The sequence below is a fragment of the Pristiophorus japonicus genome, chromosome 20 (assembly GCF_044704955.1).
Source record: "Pristiophorus japonicus isolate sPriJap1 chromosome 20, sPriJap1.hap1, whole genome shotgun sequence".
NCBI lineage: Eukaryota > Metazoa > Chordata > Chondrichthyes > Pristiophoridae > Pristiophorus > Pristiophorus japonicus.
The window spans coordinates 25858194-25877785 of NC_091996.1; the positions used below are offsets into that span (position 1 = coordinate 25858194).

At 41.5% G+C, this 19592-nt stretch overlaps 1 protein-coding gene across 2 annotated transcripts in view; it reads right to left on the minus strand.

The window, feature by feature from the left end:
• Positions 1–3231: 3231 nt before the first annotated feature.
• The window catches only part of mvb12ba (multivesicular body subunit 12Ba), a 184016-nt gene continuing 167655 nt past the window's right edge, over positions 3232–19592 (minus strand). For both annotated transcript variants that reach the window (XM_070862634.1, XM_070862633.1), the window contains exon 10: positions 3232–5691. In XM_070862634.1, the coding sequence (XP_070718735.1) occupies positions 5605–5691 (87 nt within the window). In that variant the 3' untranslated portion in view covers positions 3232–5604. The remainder of the gene's footprint in view (positions 5692–19592) is intronic.

The window sequence follows — 19592 nt, forward strand, 5'->3', positions numbered from 1 at the left end:
GATTCATCTTATTGTGTTCTGAACCAACCATTTCCTGCCAAGTCTATAAAGGGGGAATGATTTCTTTTTAAATCAAAGTGGTTGTTTTTGGGAAACAAAATGTTCTCCTTTGTAAAATATTAACAGAAAGCAGAAAGCTGGTGGAATTTATCACTTGTTATTCCTCGTTACAGTTTAGTTCTTTCTTCCAGACTGAATTCAAGAAGGTAAGGGAAAGGTAAGCTTGGGGGGGGGGGGGGGGCGGGGAGAGGAAAGAGAGAGAGGAGAGCGTGAGCGCATTTTATTAGCACCAGTATTAAAAAGTAGACTTCAAAATGACAGCATAGGTAAGCATTAATAACCAGAATCATGTACTAGAAATAAAAATCTGAGGCAAAACTTTTGAAACTTTATGAAAAGGCGAAGGTGTAAGGTGAAAGATGAAAAGGTATTCCTTTAAGTCTGATGCACGTTCCTTTGTAACTAAAGATCTATTTTGTGCTCTATAAAACCAGGACAAGTATGCGTTTGGTAAGATTGAATGAGAGTTTTCAACAATGAGCCATCACACGCATGATCATAGTTTGAGCTGACCACACACATTACAGGATGTGTTCCGCACTCATTCCCGACAGTCTCACTAGCTGGATGAATAGATCAATCTTTATAATCGAGATAAAACAAATACGACCAAAACAGGGATGTGTGTAAAACATGCTTTAAACAAACATTCAAGGAAAACCTGAATTAGCAATCTGATTTTTGTTTAAAGAGGGGGGAGGAAAGCGCTTCCCAAATTTATGGTTTGGCAGGGCCATACTCCCAGGGCATTAAATAATCCAGAAAATACACAGGCCACAATGCACCGTTTTAATGGAATTTAATGTTGTCCATTGTTTTTGGGTTTAAAATATAACAAACTCAACAGGCCGATAAAACCGAAACACAATGAAAGCACAACTTGCAATCTGTCCACATGGGCACCAACTCACATGCACCAAGGGACTTGACTACATCATTTGTGTTCTATTTTGTTCGATCAAATGAAGGCTCTGTGGAGAGGCCTTGCTTGTAGAATTATTCAGAGAAATCAAAATGGCCCATGAGTTTTCGACTCCATTAAAAAACACAGTAAGATGGTGTCCATAGTTGCTTAATCAGGCTGTGCAAACAGGTCAGTGTTCCACAAATTAGGGATGTGTGTAAAACATGATTTAAACTGAAACAGTCAAGGAAAACCACATGCTCTCAGAAATGACCCCACAGGCCAGTGAAGGAATACAGGATTTATACTGTATCAACTTCCAACTTTCACTCAAAGAAACGCTAACCAGTATACGAAAAATGGATGAATTCATCAACTTGTCCTTTCCAATAGTTTTCATTATAATCTCAAGGATCAGTCAGAGTGCGAGTGTACTTTGTGCCAATGAGGCCAATCACTTCCCTGCAAACAGTACATTCATGAGGCTGGATCACACTTCTGTGCTTGTTAAATGCCTAATTATGTAACTAAGGACTTTGCAGGCAGCAGAATCTCAAAGACACAGTTTCTGGACATATGCCACCTTTGGTACAAGATCTTAGTGATTTTTAGAAAGCAACTGAAGTTCTCTCCATTGTTAGCCCTTGAAACCTTTTACCTCTTTCAAAAAAAATGAAAGAAATCTCAGACTCAACAAATTACAAATCAAGGGGTCTTGGAGATAATGGCCCAGAATTTACAGTAACAGAGCATCTAATGGCATCTGCCGTTAGTTAGTTAGACCTGCCCCTGCACCCTCAACTCAAAAAATGTTTGTCCATAAAGTTGCTGAACATGTGAGCGGATAATGGCACTGTGGGAAACAGGGCATTTGGGACCAGAGTGAACAGGTCCTGAATCAATGAAATTTAAGGATCGGGAAATAAATAGCACAAGGACCGAGAAGGAAGGTGAATTAGAGTGTCAAATCAAGTACAGAAAGTGAGAGAGAGGGAAGAAAGATTGGATTAAGAGAGTGAAAAAAAGTGACAGGAAAATAAATTGTATTATTTAAAATTTGACATTTTTAAAATCGCCCCCCAAAATTCAAAACTTGAGTCCACACTTTTAATAGTTAATTTAAAAATCAGTATTTTTTATGTTTTGTATACACGTATAAGATTTTAAAACAAATGATTTTCCTCTATTCTGCAGATACAGACTTTTTTTCTCAACAGAACAGAGCAAACCAATTAGTATCAGGAGAAAGAAATTGAAGATAGTTCCTTATACAAGAATGTAAATATCACAGTGCTCGGTTCCAGTCACTTCCAAGGGACAAGCATTTGTACGATTTGTCAGGTTGGCCAGGCATCTTCTCTGATATGTGAACTACAAGAAAAACCTCTAAAATATCCTCCCAATGCTTTAATCCCAACGTTGTCAGACTACAATCTTGCCTCCAAATCAGAAGGTTGAGAGTTCTAGCTCCACACCAGGACTAGAGGACACAATAAATTGACACTTCACTGTAGTACTGAGGAATGCTGCATCTTTCCTCCTTTAAGACATTCCTTAAAACCTAACTCTTTGACCAAGCATTTGGTCATTTGCCCGAATTTCACCTTATGTGGCTCGGTGTCAAATTTTGTTTTACAACGCTGCTGTGAAGCACCTCGGGAAATCTAACTACATTAAAGGCGATATACAAATATAAGTAATTGGGTTGTTGTTGTTGTTGGGGTGCTGTACTTCAGATGAGACAATAAAGCAAGGCCCTTTCTGCCTGTTCAGGTGATTACAAAAGTAGAGGGAGTTCTCCTGTGTCTCGACCAATATTTTTGTGTCAATTAACCCAACCCGTTTAACTGACCATTTATCTCATTTGCTGAGTGGGGGGAATGTGTGCGCCACCTTATGCCTGCTTTTACCAGAGGAAAAATTACAAGGGCATTCGCTGGGCAGAAGTTGGGCAAACAGCCCAATTCTCCACCTGTGAATGCCTTTTTCTTTCAGATTTGAACGATCTGTCGAGAGCATTCCTGACAGATCGCAAGTCCCAGATTTCAGTGCATGCGCAGTGCAGGCCTATAATTGGAATTTGTGGGGCCCCTACGGGCGGGTGCGCGCCTCATATGCGCCCGTAGGGGCCGCAAATTCAGCCCCAGTAATTCAAAAGGAATTCATTGGCTGCAAAGTGCTTTGGGATGCTGAGGATGTCAACAGTGCAATATGAATGCAATTTTTTTTTCTTCCTGATATACGATGAGTGTTCGTGTAATAAGAAGTCAGTTAAAACAGATATTTTATTTAACAAGTTACATTATTAATACAGACTCAATAAACCAAATTGTAAACCGCCCTTTGTAAATACAGGAAACAAGTCTACAATAAATACAGGAAGATTTTATTTCTAAATATTTTAGAACAGTGGTTTAAATCTCCAATACAATTAAAAATAAAATTGAACCATTACAACTGGGGGGGGGGGGGAGGGGGAGTTAAATGTTTTCCAATTTAAAACAAAATGGTAACATTTGGGTGGAAGTTTTGCAGCTTTTATGTACAATGTTACCACGTTTTACTTAATCAGAGCAAAATACATATAAATGGAATGGAGATGGTTAGTCACACAATCAATGCTCTTAGCTCTGTTCTACACAAAGGTTCATCCTTGAATACCAGAGTACCTTTGTATCGTCATTAAGTTCACAGAGCTCCAACTAGACATTTAAATGCAGTCAATATTAGTACAGAAATGGCAAATGCCGAGTATTTTTACAGAAATGATGAAAGAATGCGTTACATTATCTCTACAGAATAGACACAGAAAATATAATCACGCTTTCCTGGACTAAACAGTTAAGCACACAACTCATGCAGGATTGAAAATCAGTTGTTCAAAGCCTTTGTAGCACTTTGTTCATTTCAAACGGCGCCAACGAGTCCGGACACTTGTTTCACACCACAGGTTATGAGGTACTATGCTAAATGGGGTTTCCACACAGAAAAGACAAACATGCTATTCTAAACACTGACATTATCAGAATACCCAAGCCCTACCTGACTTTAGGCAGCATTTGTTTTACATTGGAAATGAAGAAACATTTTCAAAGGAAATTTTTTATACATAATTGCTATACATAGCATATAAACCTGTTAGCATGTGTTGTATCTGTTGATCAGCTGCCATTCATTAAAGCACTAAATTCTTGTATCTGCTGCAAATACAGTACTGAATGTTGATTTCGCCCAGGGTGGATCACGCAGTCTGAAAGGGGACTGCGGCAGTTTGGTTTATTGAGGTAAGGCTGGTAAATTAATGGCAGTGTTTAAAGAAAAGCTGCTGCTTAACAAGGACGTACAGTGTTACACAATCAAAGTGTTTCATAGCATTAATTTAGAATCACAAACACGTTAAAAACAATACAAAAAGAGTTTCCGAAAGCAAAAACAAGTCCACATGAAAAAAAAGAGCCCAAACACAAACTGCAGTGTAAAGCAAATCAGTGCATTTGACAAACCGACACTTTCACTCCGATCATAACCACAGAATCATACCTTATGCAACTGTAGAAAAACTGCAGGCAAATATTGCATTAGGATAGCACAGATGCCCATTGTTAATAAGGAACCAATAAGGAAGGCTGGCTTTAACTTTTGTTCACTGACTGCAACATAACGAATACTGTTTTGTCATAAACAGCAGCTTTAACGTATAGCAAGAGAATTTACAGGCTGGAAGGTTCTGTTGTCAAAAATCTGAAAATCCCAACTCTGATCCACTTAAGCAAAACTGGGAAAGAAAGGTGGAAAAAATGAGAACAGAATACCAAAAAAAAACCCTGAAGTTTTGTCTAATTCGGATCTCTATTGGCAAACTTGGTAAATTCCAAGAGAAAATCTGATAGCTGCGATTTGACTGGGAGAGAAACTGAAATCAACCACTGATTAAAAGGGTCATCCAAATAAAACTATGTGAGAGAATGAATGTCTGTGCAGAAACATAGCTCAACATGTCTCAAGATTTCCAGAATTTAAGGTCTCTAGTACCCTATCCTCTGATCTGAATTAAAAAAAGTTACTTTGACTTTGCTAAATTTTGTCTTAAATATCATTATTAATTTCTCCCTGGGTCTATAGAGGTTTGACTTATTAGAAGTAGGAAATAAACATAAAACATCAACCATATTATATATTTCAAAACTTAATTTTCTCGTAAAGCAAATGGCTAAATGTCTAGAAACTGAAATGGTGCATAGTTTGTGAAAATGACTATTACCAGTAGGATTTCTGAAGTGTGCAAAATTGTTTTGACAAAAAAGGATAAACAGAAATAAGCTACGGCTCAAAAAGCAAAAAACATCCAGCCTCTGTTTAATAATTATTAAAACGATCAACCATATTCAAGGCCAGAAGATCTGCAATTAAATGTCACATTAAACACTATTTACAAAACTCCATGTACAAAATGATTTTACCCTATGTTAATTTGAAGGTAGACTGCTGGTTATTAGAAATACTGTCCTTTCCGTTAGTACGAGAATACCATTTCAGTAGAAGGTAAAGGATGCGGAATCTCCAACAACACTGCTTCTGATGGTGCCTGTTCCAGTAGTTATCTGTCCCTTGGTTTACAATGACTCCATTAAGATCCATCTTCAGGACAACAATGACTGCTGACATTTAGTGGGGCTGGGCGGAAGACGAGCAGCGGCACTCTGTTCCGTTCTAAAGCTGTAATCATACTGGGAGGGAAACAAAACTCGTGAAAACCCACAATTTTGCTAAATTTTCAATGCCGTAAATCGAATGACAAGATGAGGAGGAAAATCACGAAATATTGATCACAAATGATAAGTCAGTAAAATTGGTTTAACAGGTTAATTATAATTTTTTTTAATTTTTTACACAAAATCAGATTTGCTGTTCCCTCGATAAATAGGTCATATTATGAGTTCTAGAAATGCTCACACTGATCAAAAGGCAACTTTGAGGTGATCTTATTTAGTTTATTATAACCCTAAATTGAATAGATAAACTTGAGCAATGTTCAGTATTAACACATGCTCTAGGGCTAGGGGACATAGATTCAAACTTAAGATAGTAAAAAAAGTGGTATTTTAGCTGTAAAGTTAAGGAATATCTTTTCATACAGAGGGTGGTGAATAGGTGAAATAAGGCACCCAAAAAGACAGTGCCAAGCAGACATCATAAACTGAATGAGGATGATGCATATGTTTTTGGCAGACAAGACTACTGAGAGCTAAAATGAGATAGGAAGTTTGAATCCTTTGTGAAATAGGATTACTCAGGAGCAGAAGGGTCTACCTTTCCAAGGATACTGTGACATCTCACGTATTGGTGGAGGGGGGAGGGGAGAGTGTCAGTGAAGTACATCTGGGAGCTTGTTTGATTCCCTCGGAGTTGGAGATTAATTTCTTAATTTTGAAGAAATTGGTCACGATCCTCTCCCCCGTCGCCTTCCTCCCCCTGCCATGTTCCTCCAAAACGTTATCATTACCCACAATAGGTGAGGGTGGTGCACAAATAGGGTGAGCATCCATGATCATTTTGTTCTTTTCGTATGTAAGGGAAGAGCATTGGTTCAAAGTGAGTTAAAAGTTGTGTGATGGAACGTTCAAACATCTAAAGAGCTTTAAACAGGTCAAGTATAGTTCAACCCCCAGTTGTGAAAAACATTCAAGGAAAACAGAAAAAAAAAGACATGTTCAATACAATTTAGCAATAGTCAGAGTAATTTACAGAGTAAATAGTTTGATTAGACTAGTGACAGTGTCAGCTGTGGCTCAGTGGGTAGCACTCTCGCCTCCGAGTCAGAAGGTTGTGGGTTCAAGTCCCACTCCAGGAACTTGAGCACATAAATCTAGGCTGACACTCCAGTGCGGTGCTGAGGGAGTGCTGCACTGTCAGAGGTGCCGTCTTTTGGATGAGACGTTATACCGAGGCCCTGTCTGCTCTCTCAAGTGGATGGAAAAGATCCCAGGGCACTATTTCGAAGAAAAGTAGGGGAGTTATCCCCGGTGGCCTAGCCAATATTTATCCCTCAATCAACATAACAAAAACAGATTATCTGGTCATCATCACATTGCTGTTTGTGGGAGCTTGCTGTGCACAAGTTGGCTGCTGCATTTCCCACATTACAAGAGTGACTACACTCCAAAAGTACTTCATTAGCTGTAAATCACTGAGACGTCTGGTGGTCGTGAAAGGCGCTATATAAATCCAAGTCTTTCTTTCTTTAAATAGTTTACTTAAATTAAGGACTCCTCTTAATCTATAAACAAGTTACTACTTGACTCATGATTAGCTTGATAGCTCAAGTTAGTTTGTTCTGCTGAGTTTTTTGTTTAAACGTGGATTGTAAATATAGGTAATTATTTGTTGAATAGTACCAGCCCATTCACAACACTAATATACAAAGGATGGTGGATAACCTATTTCAATGCAAAACAAATAAGCCTACAAAAGCCCTTCCAGTCAGGATGATGACATTCATATGCTACCAGATCATACACTTACAATACAAACTCACTGACATAACCATACAAGGGTTGGAGATACTCTGAATAGTGGTAATTCACTGCGAGATTATGTTCCCCACCGAGAAGGGGCGGGGGAAGAGGAGAAAGGGCACTAGAGAAAACAGAATACAGAATCATGTTTGAACGCTACTATTTCAGCTGCGAGAGCCAAATGTGAATCTGGACCTGACCAGAAGAAAAATATATATACTTTTTTCCCACCCCACCTAGTGGTTGCAACTGAAATGACTTTGCACAGTGCAATTCCTCGTGGGTGCAAGTGCACACAAGAAAACGGGCTTTAATTTATTACTGAAGTGGCAGTCTCAATTGGCTGTTTTGGGAAATGAAAGTGTCACATTGAAGCAGTGAGGTGGTTTATTGAGGTTGGGCCAACATACATTGTAAGGGCAAGGGAGCGAGAACTTGACCTGCTATGCAATCTACAAGGCATCTGATCTAGGAATGCTTTTTGCAACTGCAGGTTTGTACAAAGAAAGAGAATATTCTAATTCCCAGCACTTGCATTCCAGATTCTGAGAGTACAAGATTCATAAAACTACATGCTTTCAAAAATAATAGCTACTTGGCCTGTAATCAAACATTGTCTGAGTTACATGGCTGTCTATATTCCAATGCAATTGACAGAAATATGCTCTGCCATTAACATAACAAATATGCACATCAAGGTTTGTAAAGATGGGACTTAAGATTGAGTGGTTGAAGAAAATGTGGACAAGTTTATACCAATCCATTGACAAGTTTCCTTATTATAAAGGCCATGCAACTGCAGGTAGAAGGGAGCTATAAGGAAGAGACACATGCCTGGGCTTCAGATAACTCCTACATACCAGCTCTGCATAGGACGTCATCTACACCTCACAACCGAGTCATCATCATCATCAAAGGCAGTCCCTCGGAATCGAGGAAGACTTGTTTCCACTCCCAAAGTGAGTCCTTTGGTGGCTGAACAGTCCAATAAAAGAGCCACAGACCCTGTCACAGGTGGGACAGATATTTGTCAGGGGAAGGGAAGGGGGGCGGAGGGTGGAAAAGAGGTGGGACTGATTTATCACACGCTCCTTCCACTGCCTGCGCCTGACTTCTTCATGCTCGCGGCGTTGAGATTCGAAGCGCTCAACGCCCTCCCGAATGCACTTTCTCCATCTAGGGCGGTCTTCGGCCAGGGTCTCCCAGGTGTCAGTGGTGATGTCGCACTTTATCAGGGAGGCTTTGAGGGTGTCCTTGCAACGTTTCCGCTGCCCACCTTTGGCTCGTTTGCCCTGAAGGAGCTCCGAATAGAACAATTGCTTAGGGAGTCTCGTGTCTGGCATGCGAACTGTATGGCCTGCCCAGCGAAGCTGAGAGTTACTGCATTCTAACTCCTCCCTACCGTGGCCATTATTTCATGCACACTATTCTGCATGAAGTTCAGTTTTGTACTCTCCAGTACAAGTTGACTCGTAGCAGAAAGACATTGAACAGAGATGAAAGGCCTTCTGCTGCCAGGAAGCAGTAAAATGGGTGGGGGGGAGAAGAACTAAAGAAAACCTTTAAACAATTATATTCAATTGTTTTGATCGATTTCCTGCATTTAAACCTACCTGTCGCATCATCTTAAACCAATACCACAAACAAAACCAGATGCGGCAGAACACAATAGGAAATATGCTGGGTTGAAAGTGCCGAGAGATTTTGGTAAATGAGTATAAGCTGCCATCTGGTGGCACAAACTCAAACTACAAGCCCTCTTTCAGTTATGTAATAAAGGCTCCTTTTCAAGAATTTGATTAGAGCAAATAGGAGACAATTTCCGTCAGTCATAAAATGACATCATCAACATGGTTCTAAAACCGTTCTAAGGTTTGAAGGGAAACCATTAAATATTCATTACACTTCAAATGTGTAGAATGAAAACCAGTTTAATACTATACTGGAATCTCGCACTTTATTTTGAAATATCGAACAAGTTCTGGATTCTTTTAAGTCTGAAAAATCCTTTTTTTAGAAAACCTTCTCTAGTTTGCATTATATGCCAACATGCGATTTATAATTCTATTAAATAACATTCTTCCATTTCATAATTACAGTAAACTCTCATTTACCCAGATTGTTTGGGGATTCAGCAACTCCGGCTAAGGGAAATAGGTCCTTCCTATCCACTCTATCTAGGCCCCTCATAATTTTATTCACCTCAATAAGGTCTGTTCTCAGCCTCCTCTGTTCCATTGGCGAATTCTGTAATCCCAGATTTGGGAGGGAGGGGAGCGATCCGGGTAAACAAATTTTCCAATAGGGCGAGTTTACATAAATTGCAAAATAAAATTGAGAAAAAACAACCACATTTACCGTAGGACGGCAGTACTTACCTCTCTGCGGCTGGTATAGGTTGGACCGCCCGTATTTACAGGCGGTCACTGCGGGGCATACGGGTCGGGCGAGACTCAAAAAGCGGGCCGGTGTGCCAACCAGGGGCATTGCACACTGGCACAGCTGTTCCGGGTGGTACTGCTCAGCACTGGCGCAAAACCGGCCCCGGAGACCTCTGCGGGGCGCTGGAGGTTGACCGCCCGCCCAGGAGACCTCACCGCCGTCATTGCTGCCTCTCCGGGACAGAAAATGGAACGTGAACGATCGGAAGATTCGCCCCATGAAGTGCTGGGTGGCTAATCATGATTCAGTAAGAAGGTGAGTACAATGTATAGTTTGCACAGCTTAAAGCAAGTAATAATGTTCACTGCTGCTTGTATTTTTTATGTCACAAATGTTTGTTTAGTTGCCGAATCTCACAACATTTTAAATTCCGTTCCGGGATTTCCGTTACATTCATATACAGGTAAACGAGAGTTTACTTTATTGAAATGTGTTCATGCTTTAAGAAATGTCAGAAACCAAACACATTCTTAACAGATACAAAGAATAAAACAACTTGCATTTCTATAGCGCCTTTCATGACCATCGGACGTCTCAAAGCACTTTACAGCCAAAGAAGTACTTTTGGAGTGTAGTCACTGTTGTAATGTAGGAAATGCGGCAGCCAATTTTCACACAGCAAGCTTCCACAAACAGCAATGTGATAATGACCAGATAATCTGTTTTTTTGTTATGTTGACTCAGGGATAAATATTGGCCAGGACAACTCCCCTGCTCTTCTTCGAAATAGTGGGCATGGGATTTTTCATCTTCACCCGAGGAGGCAGACGGGGCCTCGGTTTAACGTCTCATCCGAAAGACGGCACCTCCGGCGCTGCAGCACTCCCTCAGCACTGCACTGGAGTATCAGCCTTGACTTTTGTGCTCAAATCTCTGGAGTGGGACTTTCAAATGAATATTTCACAAAAAAGTGTAAAATCTGGATAGTTTTCAGTTAAAACAAAAAGTTTTTTTGTAACTCATCCCCAAAATAAATAAATCTCAATTCCCAACATTTTGCTAATACTGATTAATCAAACATTTTGTATTCTAATATTAAATCAATTTAACCTTTGTTAAAATACTTGGCTCTCACAAAGACAGAGAAGCTTTTGAATTTATTTTTTAAAACAGTGGGGTTTGTGTGCAAATTAGCTGCCGCATTTCCCACATTACAACAGTGACTACACTCCAAAAGTAATTCATTGGCTGTAAACGCTTGAGACATTCCATGGTCATGAAAGGCGCTATATAAATGCAAGTCTTTCTTTCTTTAAAAGGTTAACTGATGAATGGATGATCAGCCCCCTGTTGCGGTCACCATTTGAGGCTTGTGTGCAAGGATGAGACGAGGTATCTGGTGCCTAACTTCAACCTCCTAAAGCCCCAACTGGTTTGGATATGAATGGAGAATTCTCCAGTATAAATATTTTGGTTAAACACGAGGATTTCCTGAAGTCTTTAAATAAATAAGTAGCACAGCACACTTCTGAATGATCAATTCAGTCACTGTAATGTAACAATTAGCCATTTCAAACTATCACAGAACTTACAGTATAGGAGAAGATCATTTGGTACACTGCGACTTCACTACTCAATTACAGCCATCTACTCTAATTCCAATTCCTGGCCTTTCATCATAACCTGTTTTTATTCTTTCTTTGCAACTACTTGTCCAATTCCCTTTTTAAATTATGCTGCAGTCTGTGCCTCACTAATTACTTGGAGGTAAAGAATTCCATGTTCTAATATCCCTGTGTGGCGGAACAGTCTTCTAACTTTTTCCTTCATTCTTCTAGTGACAATCATGAGTCTATGTCCCTTGTTACCAATTCAATCAGTGGAAACAATCTTTCACTATTTACTCTCTCAAAACCTCTATTAGATCGCCCTTAACCATCTCTAGTCCAACAAAAAACGGCAGGAGTTTTTAAAATCTTTTCTTCATACCTATAACCTCACATTCCTGATGAATCCTGGCTTCTCCACAGCTCTAATTCTACGATGTCTAAAATTTATTGTAAACCGAACCAATCGCATACAAAATCAACATCCCCTCCTTGCTTTTGTATTCAATGTCCCGATATATAAACCCCATTTGTATTCAGTGTCCCTATATATAAACCCCATTTGTACTCAATGTCCCGATATATAAACCCCATTTGTATTCAGTGTCCCTAAATATAAACCCCATTTGTATTCAATGTCCCTATATATAAACCCCATTTGTATTCAGTGTCCCTATATATAAACCCCATTTGCCTTTTTGTGGCCTTTTCCATTTTCTCTGTTCCACACTCTAAGAATCTTGCTGTTTAGGGTATACTTCCTTTAACTGTTCTCTTTCCCCCAAAATGTAGTACGTTACATTTATCTGCATTGAATTGTATCTGCAGCCTTCTTGCCAACTCTGCTCAGAAGTCTGTGTCTTCTGTCAGTCTCCCGCATTCGTCCTCACAGTTTGCCATGCTTCCAATTTGGTAACGGCAAAATTCAGCATCTTTCATCCTGCACCCATGTCCAAGTTATTTACATAAATTCAACAAAATAAAAGATGCCAGCATAGATTCCATGGGGACATGCCCTGGGGCGTATTCCCAATTCCTGCTGTCTGTCCCACAGACATATCTCTATCCATGAAGCTACATTTCTTATTTCAATATAAATCAACGTGATAACTATACCAGAAGAGTTGATATTATACAATAAAAGTATACGGTCATACAGTACACATTTGTGGTACTTGAACAAGGAGAACTTTACACTAGTGTGAAAAATAAAAATGAACTGTTCCTCAATTCTCCCCCCACCCCCATCCTTAAGACACTGATTCCATGCTATAGCACGGTTCGGTCAACAGCTGTACCTCACCCAAGTTGCCACTATTTACGTGTGAGGCTTGTCAAAGAGTGAAGTCCGCAACCAATTTGACTGTGGAACATCAAAGCAGAGTCCAATCCTGGTTGTGCACACAAAGTTCCAGCAGGAGTGGGAACCTTGGCTGATTATCTCCTCCCTAATTGTAGTGCTCCGATCACTGCACCAGCTGAGACCAGCTAACTTAGCACAGACGAGACATTGAACCTGGGTCCCTCCTGGGCTGTGGGGCTCAGTTATTAAATGAATCAACTCATCGACGGAACAGGGAAGCTAAAACTGTAGTTATGCACAAGTTGATAGAGATGCAGTTTATTGAAGTTACAATACCTCACAGTGGTAATTTTCACTATCTTGAAAGTGCTCATGCAACAGCATTTATGTTTTGCCTATAATGATTGTATACATGAAATTGTTCAGGATTTTGGGACTCGACACTTCCAACAATTTTGGTTTCCCCCCCCACCCCCCCTTCCCGAGGGTGGACAGCGGGCAGGAGCAGGAATCCTTGCCGATTCGGGTCTCCGATCTAGCGGCTGCCTGATTCAGATACTCACTGGTTAAACTCTCAGCGCCACCAGGGATTTATTTCCAGCATGTGAGTTATTGGTCACAAACACCATTCCCCTGAAGGTGTGCGGGCACATGGTCACACATTGATCGGGAGGTCCGCACAGGCCGCTCACAAGCTGTTGCTGCTGGAAAACGATACCACGCAACCATGGCCGCGGAGCACATTTAAACTGGAGGGAACATTGGTCACAAATGATTCATTTGGAAGATTGCACCTATTTAATTTTTCAATGTATGTCATAAATGTTGATTTTCTACACTCTTCCAGCACATTTTAGAAACATAGAAAATAGGTGCAGGTGTAGGCCATTCGAGCCTGCACCACCATTCAATATGATCATGGCTGATCATGCACTTCAGTACCCCATTCCCCTTTAGCCGTAAGGGCCACATCTAACTCCCTTTTGAATATATCTAACGAACTGGCCTCAACAACTCTCTGCGGTAGAGAAAACCACAGGTTAACAACTCTCTGAGTGAAGAAGTTTCTCCTCATCTCGGTCCTAAATGGCTTACCCCTTATCCTTCGACTGTGGCCCCTGGTTCTGGACTTCATATGGCAATTAACCATTTGACGTAAAAAAATAATTTATTCTGGAATGGTTTGATATGTATTTCAAATATTAAAATAAAAATGATCGTTACACATCACAAGCGACTTCATTTTTGTACCATCAGATGGTAATGCTTAGTGAGTATAATACAGCAAGTCTACATGTATAAAGATGCAATAGCTGAATCAGAAAATGTAAATAATAATGGTCTGTAGGCTTACTTACATCATAAAATTATTGAAACATAAATAATAAACTTTGATCTAAAAAGCATTGATGTACATAAAGTACATAACTTGTGTTTCTATCGTGCTCAAGGGCATGCAGGAAGGTGTCTAATTGCAGTTTAAATGAAGGTGGAAAGAAAATGTCAGTCAACAAAACTGGTTCACATTCAACTTCCACCATCCCAGTTCATGAAGGCACTCTACCCTCTCTGGACCTACTTGACAAAGACACTGCAGCCTATCCATTTTCGTCTCCTTCACTGCTATCTACGCTCCCTTATCCATTGGTCCCCTTGCCATGCATTCTAATCCCTCCTCTTGAGATGCCTTCCATCCCTTTCCTCACCATGCATTCTCCCCACTCCATTTAGCATCTGTTTTCAGCCAGGTAGAATGGTTACAGCATGAAAGGCGGCCAGTCGAGCCCGTGCCAGCTCTCTGCAAGTGCACCTTAGGTGTTAGTTTTCATTTTATTTATATGATACAACAACAACAAGCGTATTCTATTTTATCTTTTGAAAAGAAATCCCAGATAACTTACCAAAAACAAACTTTCATTTATAGAATGCCCTGAAAGTAGATGAACCTCCTGAAGTGCGTCAGGGGAGCAAAAGAGCCTGCATCAAGCCCCTATGGGAGAGGTTCTAAAAGGTCTGACTGAAGAGATGTATTTCACAATATCTTCTAAAGGTGAGGAGGGAGATAGAGGGGTTTTGGGAGACAGGATCGAAGAATAGACTAAGGTGGCTGAAGGCTGTACCACTGAAGGTACATGGAGGGAGAAAGGATGCAGAGGGGGCCCCGTGAGTTAGAATAGAAAATATGGGAGGGACAGAAGGGTGAAGAATGTGGCAGAGGTAGGGTGGGATAGAAGCAATCTGTAAAAGAGGACTTTAAATTTATTTGGGAAGGGAACATGGAACGTCTAGCCTGGCAGGGAGGCTTGGGGGAAGGAGTCAACACTTGTTAACTAAGTTTCTGTCAACACTAGAATGTCAACTGATTCGTTCACAATGAGGCCGTGGATAGCAAGGGCCTTGATTACAAATGCACTGGACAATGATGCAGAGTGGGTCAGTGGTTAATGACCCACCAGTGAGAGGGAGGATTTGGGAGGTTCATTACAGGATGGAGAGGAGGTTCGGGAGGATGAATCCCGAGAATGAGCTGGGCGAGGTGGTTGCCTTCAGCATCGAATGAGGCAATTGGGTTTGCTGAAGGATACCAAGGGTAGATCAGTGGCAGCTCGTTCAGAAGGGACTCAAGCCTGGAGCAGCAGCAGGAGAATGGTTGATTGGCAGATAGGATCCGATTATGGCCTAAGGGGACAAGCTAAAAGAAAGGGGTGAAGGCAGGTAGGAAAGGAAGAGAGCCAGATTGAAAGAGGGGGCTTGGATATAGGTGGCACATCCAGGTGGATGCAACAGAAGACCTTAGATGACAGACAAGAGGCAGAGAGCTATGCATAGTATGGAATTCAGTAACGGAGTTGCTGGTGAATGGAGATAAGCAGTCAAAAATCAGCGAGAGATAGAGGTCAAGAGTTCAGAAGACAAAGTTGATTGCAAGGAAAGTTGGCGTGGATTGCAGTATATTGGTGTGGATTGGAATCTATTGGGGGGGGGGGCGGAGGGTGCAGGTTCAATGTCTGAAGCGATTGATGAAGTCCAGGGTCTGGGAGGAGGGCAGGGACCCCCAAGTGGCCTAGTAGCAGAGCAAAGCCTTTCGGTAGTCCAGCAAAGTCCAAATGGCAAAGACTAGAAGATAACATCGGAGCACATTCCTGGTGGTGGAAGCATTATCTCGGTGAACGAGAGTAGCAGGGTGGGGGATGAGCAGCAGTCTACAGCAGGTAGATTTAACATGTACATTTAAGTGAGAAGATACCACTGATAGAGGGCAACCTCACGAAGGGCAGCCATCAGATGACTGCTGTGACAAATAGAAGAATGTCACAGTAGTGCATGAGAGCATTGAAGCACTGACCATAATCGACCAGCTCCGTTGGGCGGGCCACATTGTTCGCATGCCTGACACAAGATTCCCAAAGCAAGCACTCTACTCAGAACTCCTGCACGGCAAGCGAGCCCCAGGTGGGCAGAGGAAACGTTTCAAGGACATCCTCAAAGCCTCCTTGATAAAATGCAACATCTCCATCAACACCTGGGAATCCCTGGCCAAAGGCCGCCCTAAGTGGAAGTAGTGCATCCGGGAGGGCGCTGAGCACAGAGTCTCGTCGCCGAGAGCATGCAGAAAACAAGCGCAGGCAGCGGAAGGAGTGTGCGGCAAACCAGACTCACCACCCACCCTTTCCCTCAACGACTGTCTGTCCCACCTGTGACAGAGATTGCAATTCCTGTATTGGACTGTTCAGTCACCTAAGAACTCACTTTTAGAGTGGTAGCATGTCTTGGGGGAGGGTGGGGAAGAAAGAGAAGGGAGGAGGGGGGAGGTGCTTGATACTGGCAAAGTGTGCCTGAAATGGAAAGAGCACAGAATTCACAAAAAACATAAAAAATAGGTAAGATCATATTGCTACTTGGAGAATCCATGAATGACATGTGTTAGAAAGAGAGAATCAACCAGTACAATTTTATACTAGTTTCCTTATTCTAACATAGGAGGCACCGCCCACAAGGTGCGTCTCTCTAAGTTTGCTGTCCATCTGCACGAGAACTAATTAACTTTGAACAGAAAATGCTGGAAATACTCAGCAGGTCAGGCAACATCTGTGGAGAGAGAAACCGAGTTAACGTTTCAGGTCGAGGAACTGACGAAGGGTCATTGACATGAGACATTAACTCTGTTTCCCTCTCCACAGACGCTGCCTGACCTGCTGAGCAATTCCAGCATTTACTGTTTGTATTTCAGATTCCCAGCACCCGTGGTATTTTGCTTTTGTAATTAACTTTGAAATCGGGTGCCAGGATTATAATAGTGCCAAGACGCTGCCTTAAGCAGCAATCCATTTATATGCCAGGTAGACTGAAGTCAAGATTAACTACTTTGGGTTCGTCTGTCTCACATGCAAGCTTCTCTGCCTTTGAAGAAAGCATCAATAATGATCATCAGATAGTTAAGTAGGTGCACTCACTAATCTGTGCTTGGAAGACCACTGTACCAGTATATTGAGCTATATGGATATCATATATTCAAATTTCCTTTGTCACCTTTTTGAAACCTCAAAAGTTCAATGTCCATGCAAAGAATAAACATATCCCTTTGTTATGGTGTCGATGACTCAACTGCTAGGTGTGATCCTGTGAACCCGTATGCACTCTATCATCCAGGTTCTCAACAGGTTAGGTAGCATCGGTGGTGTGAAATCCCCAATGGCTGAAATGTGCAGGTGCTTGAACTAGGAAAGCATCCCCCCCCCCCCCGCCGCGCCAACCCCCCATCACTCGAGGTGAATGATAGGCATTACGATCGATAGTCAAGCAGAAAGGGACACTGTGGCATCATCTAACCATTCCTCAAACTATAGTATTAAACATTGGTCCAGAATGGTAATTTCCTCATTACACTTTATTCCAAAGTATCTTTTACCTGAGGTAGAGCCTGTGCCAGCACCAGCAGCATGCTGCTGGATCAAGGATTCAAGCCTGACATGATCCTTCTTCTGACAATTAATGCTCATTTAAGCTGTCTCAAATTGGAGAGAATGCGGCTTCTGGGAGTGGGAGGGGGGGGAATTGGATTATTTAGCCCCAATTTTAACCCTGCCCACTGGTGGGTGGAAACGGTGCAGGCAGGAGTTTAAAATGGTGGCGGCGTTCCCGCAATGTTTGCACTCCCGAAGCCGTGCGCGCCTCCCGCCATTTTAACTCTCGGATTTGCGTCGCATAAGTATTTAAATGTCTGGCTCCGAGGACGTAATTCAAATTCCAATGCTATTTTAATTGTGAAGTGAGCGAATCGTGCACAGCAAGTTCATTTTTTTTGTAAGTTATTCAGGTATCCTGGTGGGCCAGGAGTACTCCTCCTGATCCCACAAGGCACCAGGCTTTCCCCCCTTCCTCTCCAAATCCGATTGTCATGATTCCCCTCTCCCTTACCTTGCCAAGGGCAATTTCCTTGGTGGCAGCCTGGAGCCAGATGACCTCCTGCCCCCACGTCATCCCCACTGGCTTTAGGCAAGAGTCAGCATAGGATAGTTTGTCTGATCTGGTCATAGAAAATGACCAAGACGCATGCTGGTACCATCGTGGGCACTTTCCTCCAGCTCCGGCAGGCCATCCCACGTTAAAATCGGGGCTTGTGTGTTCAAGTGCCTTTTCTGCTTTCAGAGTTTGTGTTTCTTGCATTAATACAGTTACATAGAAAACCACTGGAAGGTTTGAGTAGGAAAAAGACACCAAGTCAAACAGGAGATTAGAAGGGGTGATCAAAATCTTGGTCAAAGAGGTAGGGTTGAGCAAGTGCCTTAAGAGTGGTGGTGGATAGGCTGAAGGGTTTAGGAAGACAATTCCAGAGAATGGGATCAAGAGGCTGAAGGCATGGCCGCCAACAGTGGTTTGAAAGGATCATCTTAAAATTCTCTCAAATGAACTTTGTGATGTTCAGTTATTGGAAAAACACATTCTGGAACTTGCTCATTAATTTAAAGTAGAAACTACAACAAAACAAATTCTTAAATATGGTAAAATCTTGTGTAATTTTCATCAAAAGTCTGAGGCAGATCTTTTGCAAACCCAACTTAATGATGATGACAGAAAATGCACTGAGGCTGATGGACCAAAGAAAAAGTCTTGCATGGGGTATGAGAAGACCATGTTCAATCCATCTTAAAAGGCTTCTTTAAAGACAATTTCCCGTTAATCTTCCCAATTGCATATTTTGACTGTGCCTATGTCTAACTGAAAAACAGTCTCTGAACATTTTGCTCTGTGTTCGTTTTTAGGAATTCATAAACAAGTCAAAATAGATGACACAAATATTTGGCAGCACATTTGTAAAGCAGCTTGAAGTAAAATCAAGGATATGGGAAGGCAGATGCTTGAATCTGGAAAAGCAATCGACCAATCTCAACAAACTGCAAGTAATGACATTCAAAGCTGGGTTGGAATGCTCAGCTGAAAATTTTAATTTGAAATCAGATATTTTATTCACAATATTAAGGTGCACTTAAATATCAACCCCAGTTTAATTTTGCTTGGGTACTTTATTCAGTGGAGGCACATTGAGAAACAGTCCCAACAAGGGAAGTGCTTGGATTTCATATTCGAATTTTGACAAACCACTACTGTGCCAGATTTGGGCTATGAGCAGAACATATTAAAAATGATTTACTACCCAAAATCAGCTGAAGATTATTGCTGTCTCAAAACATCAGTTCCTGTTACTACTGCACAGTGCCAACCACATCATTACGAGGCATGAGTGCGATATCAGTGCTGAGCTCTCTCAGATCTGCACTATCTCCAGCCACTCATTGTTATATTTTAATAAGTATTGTTTA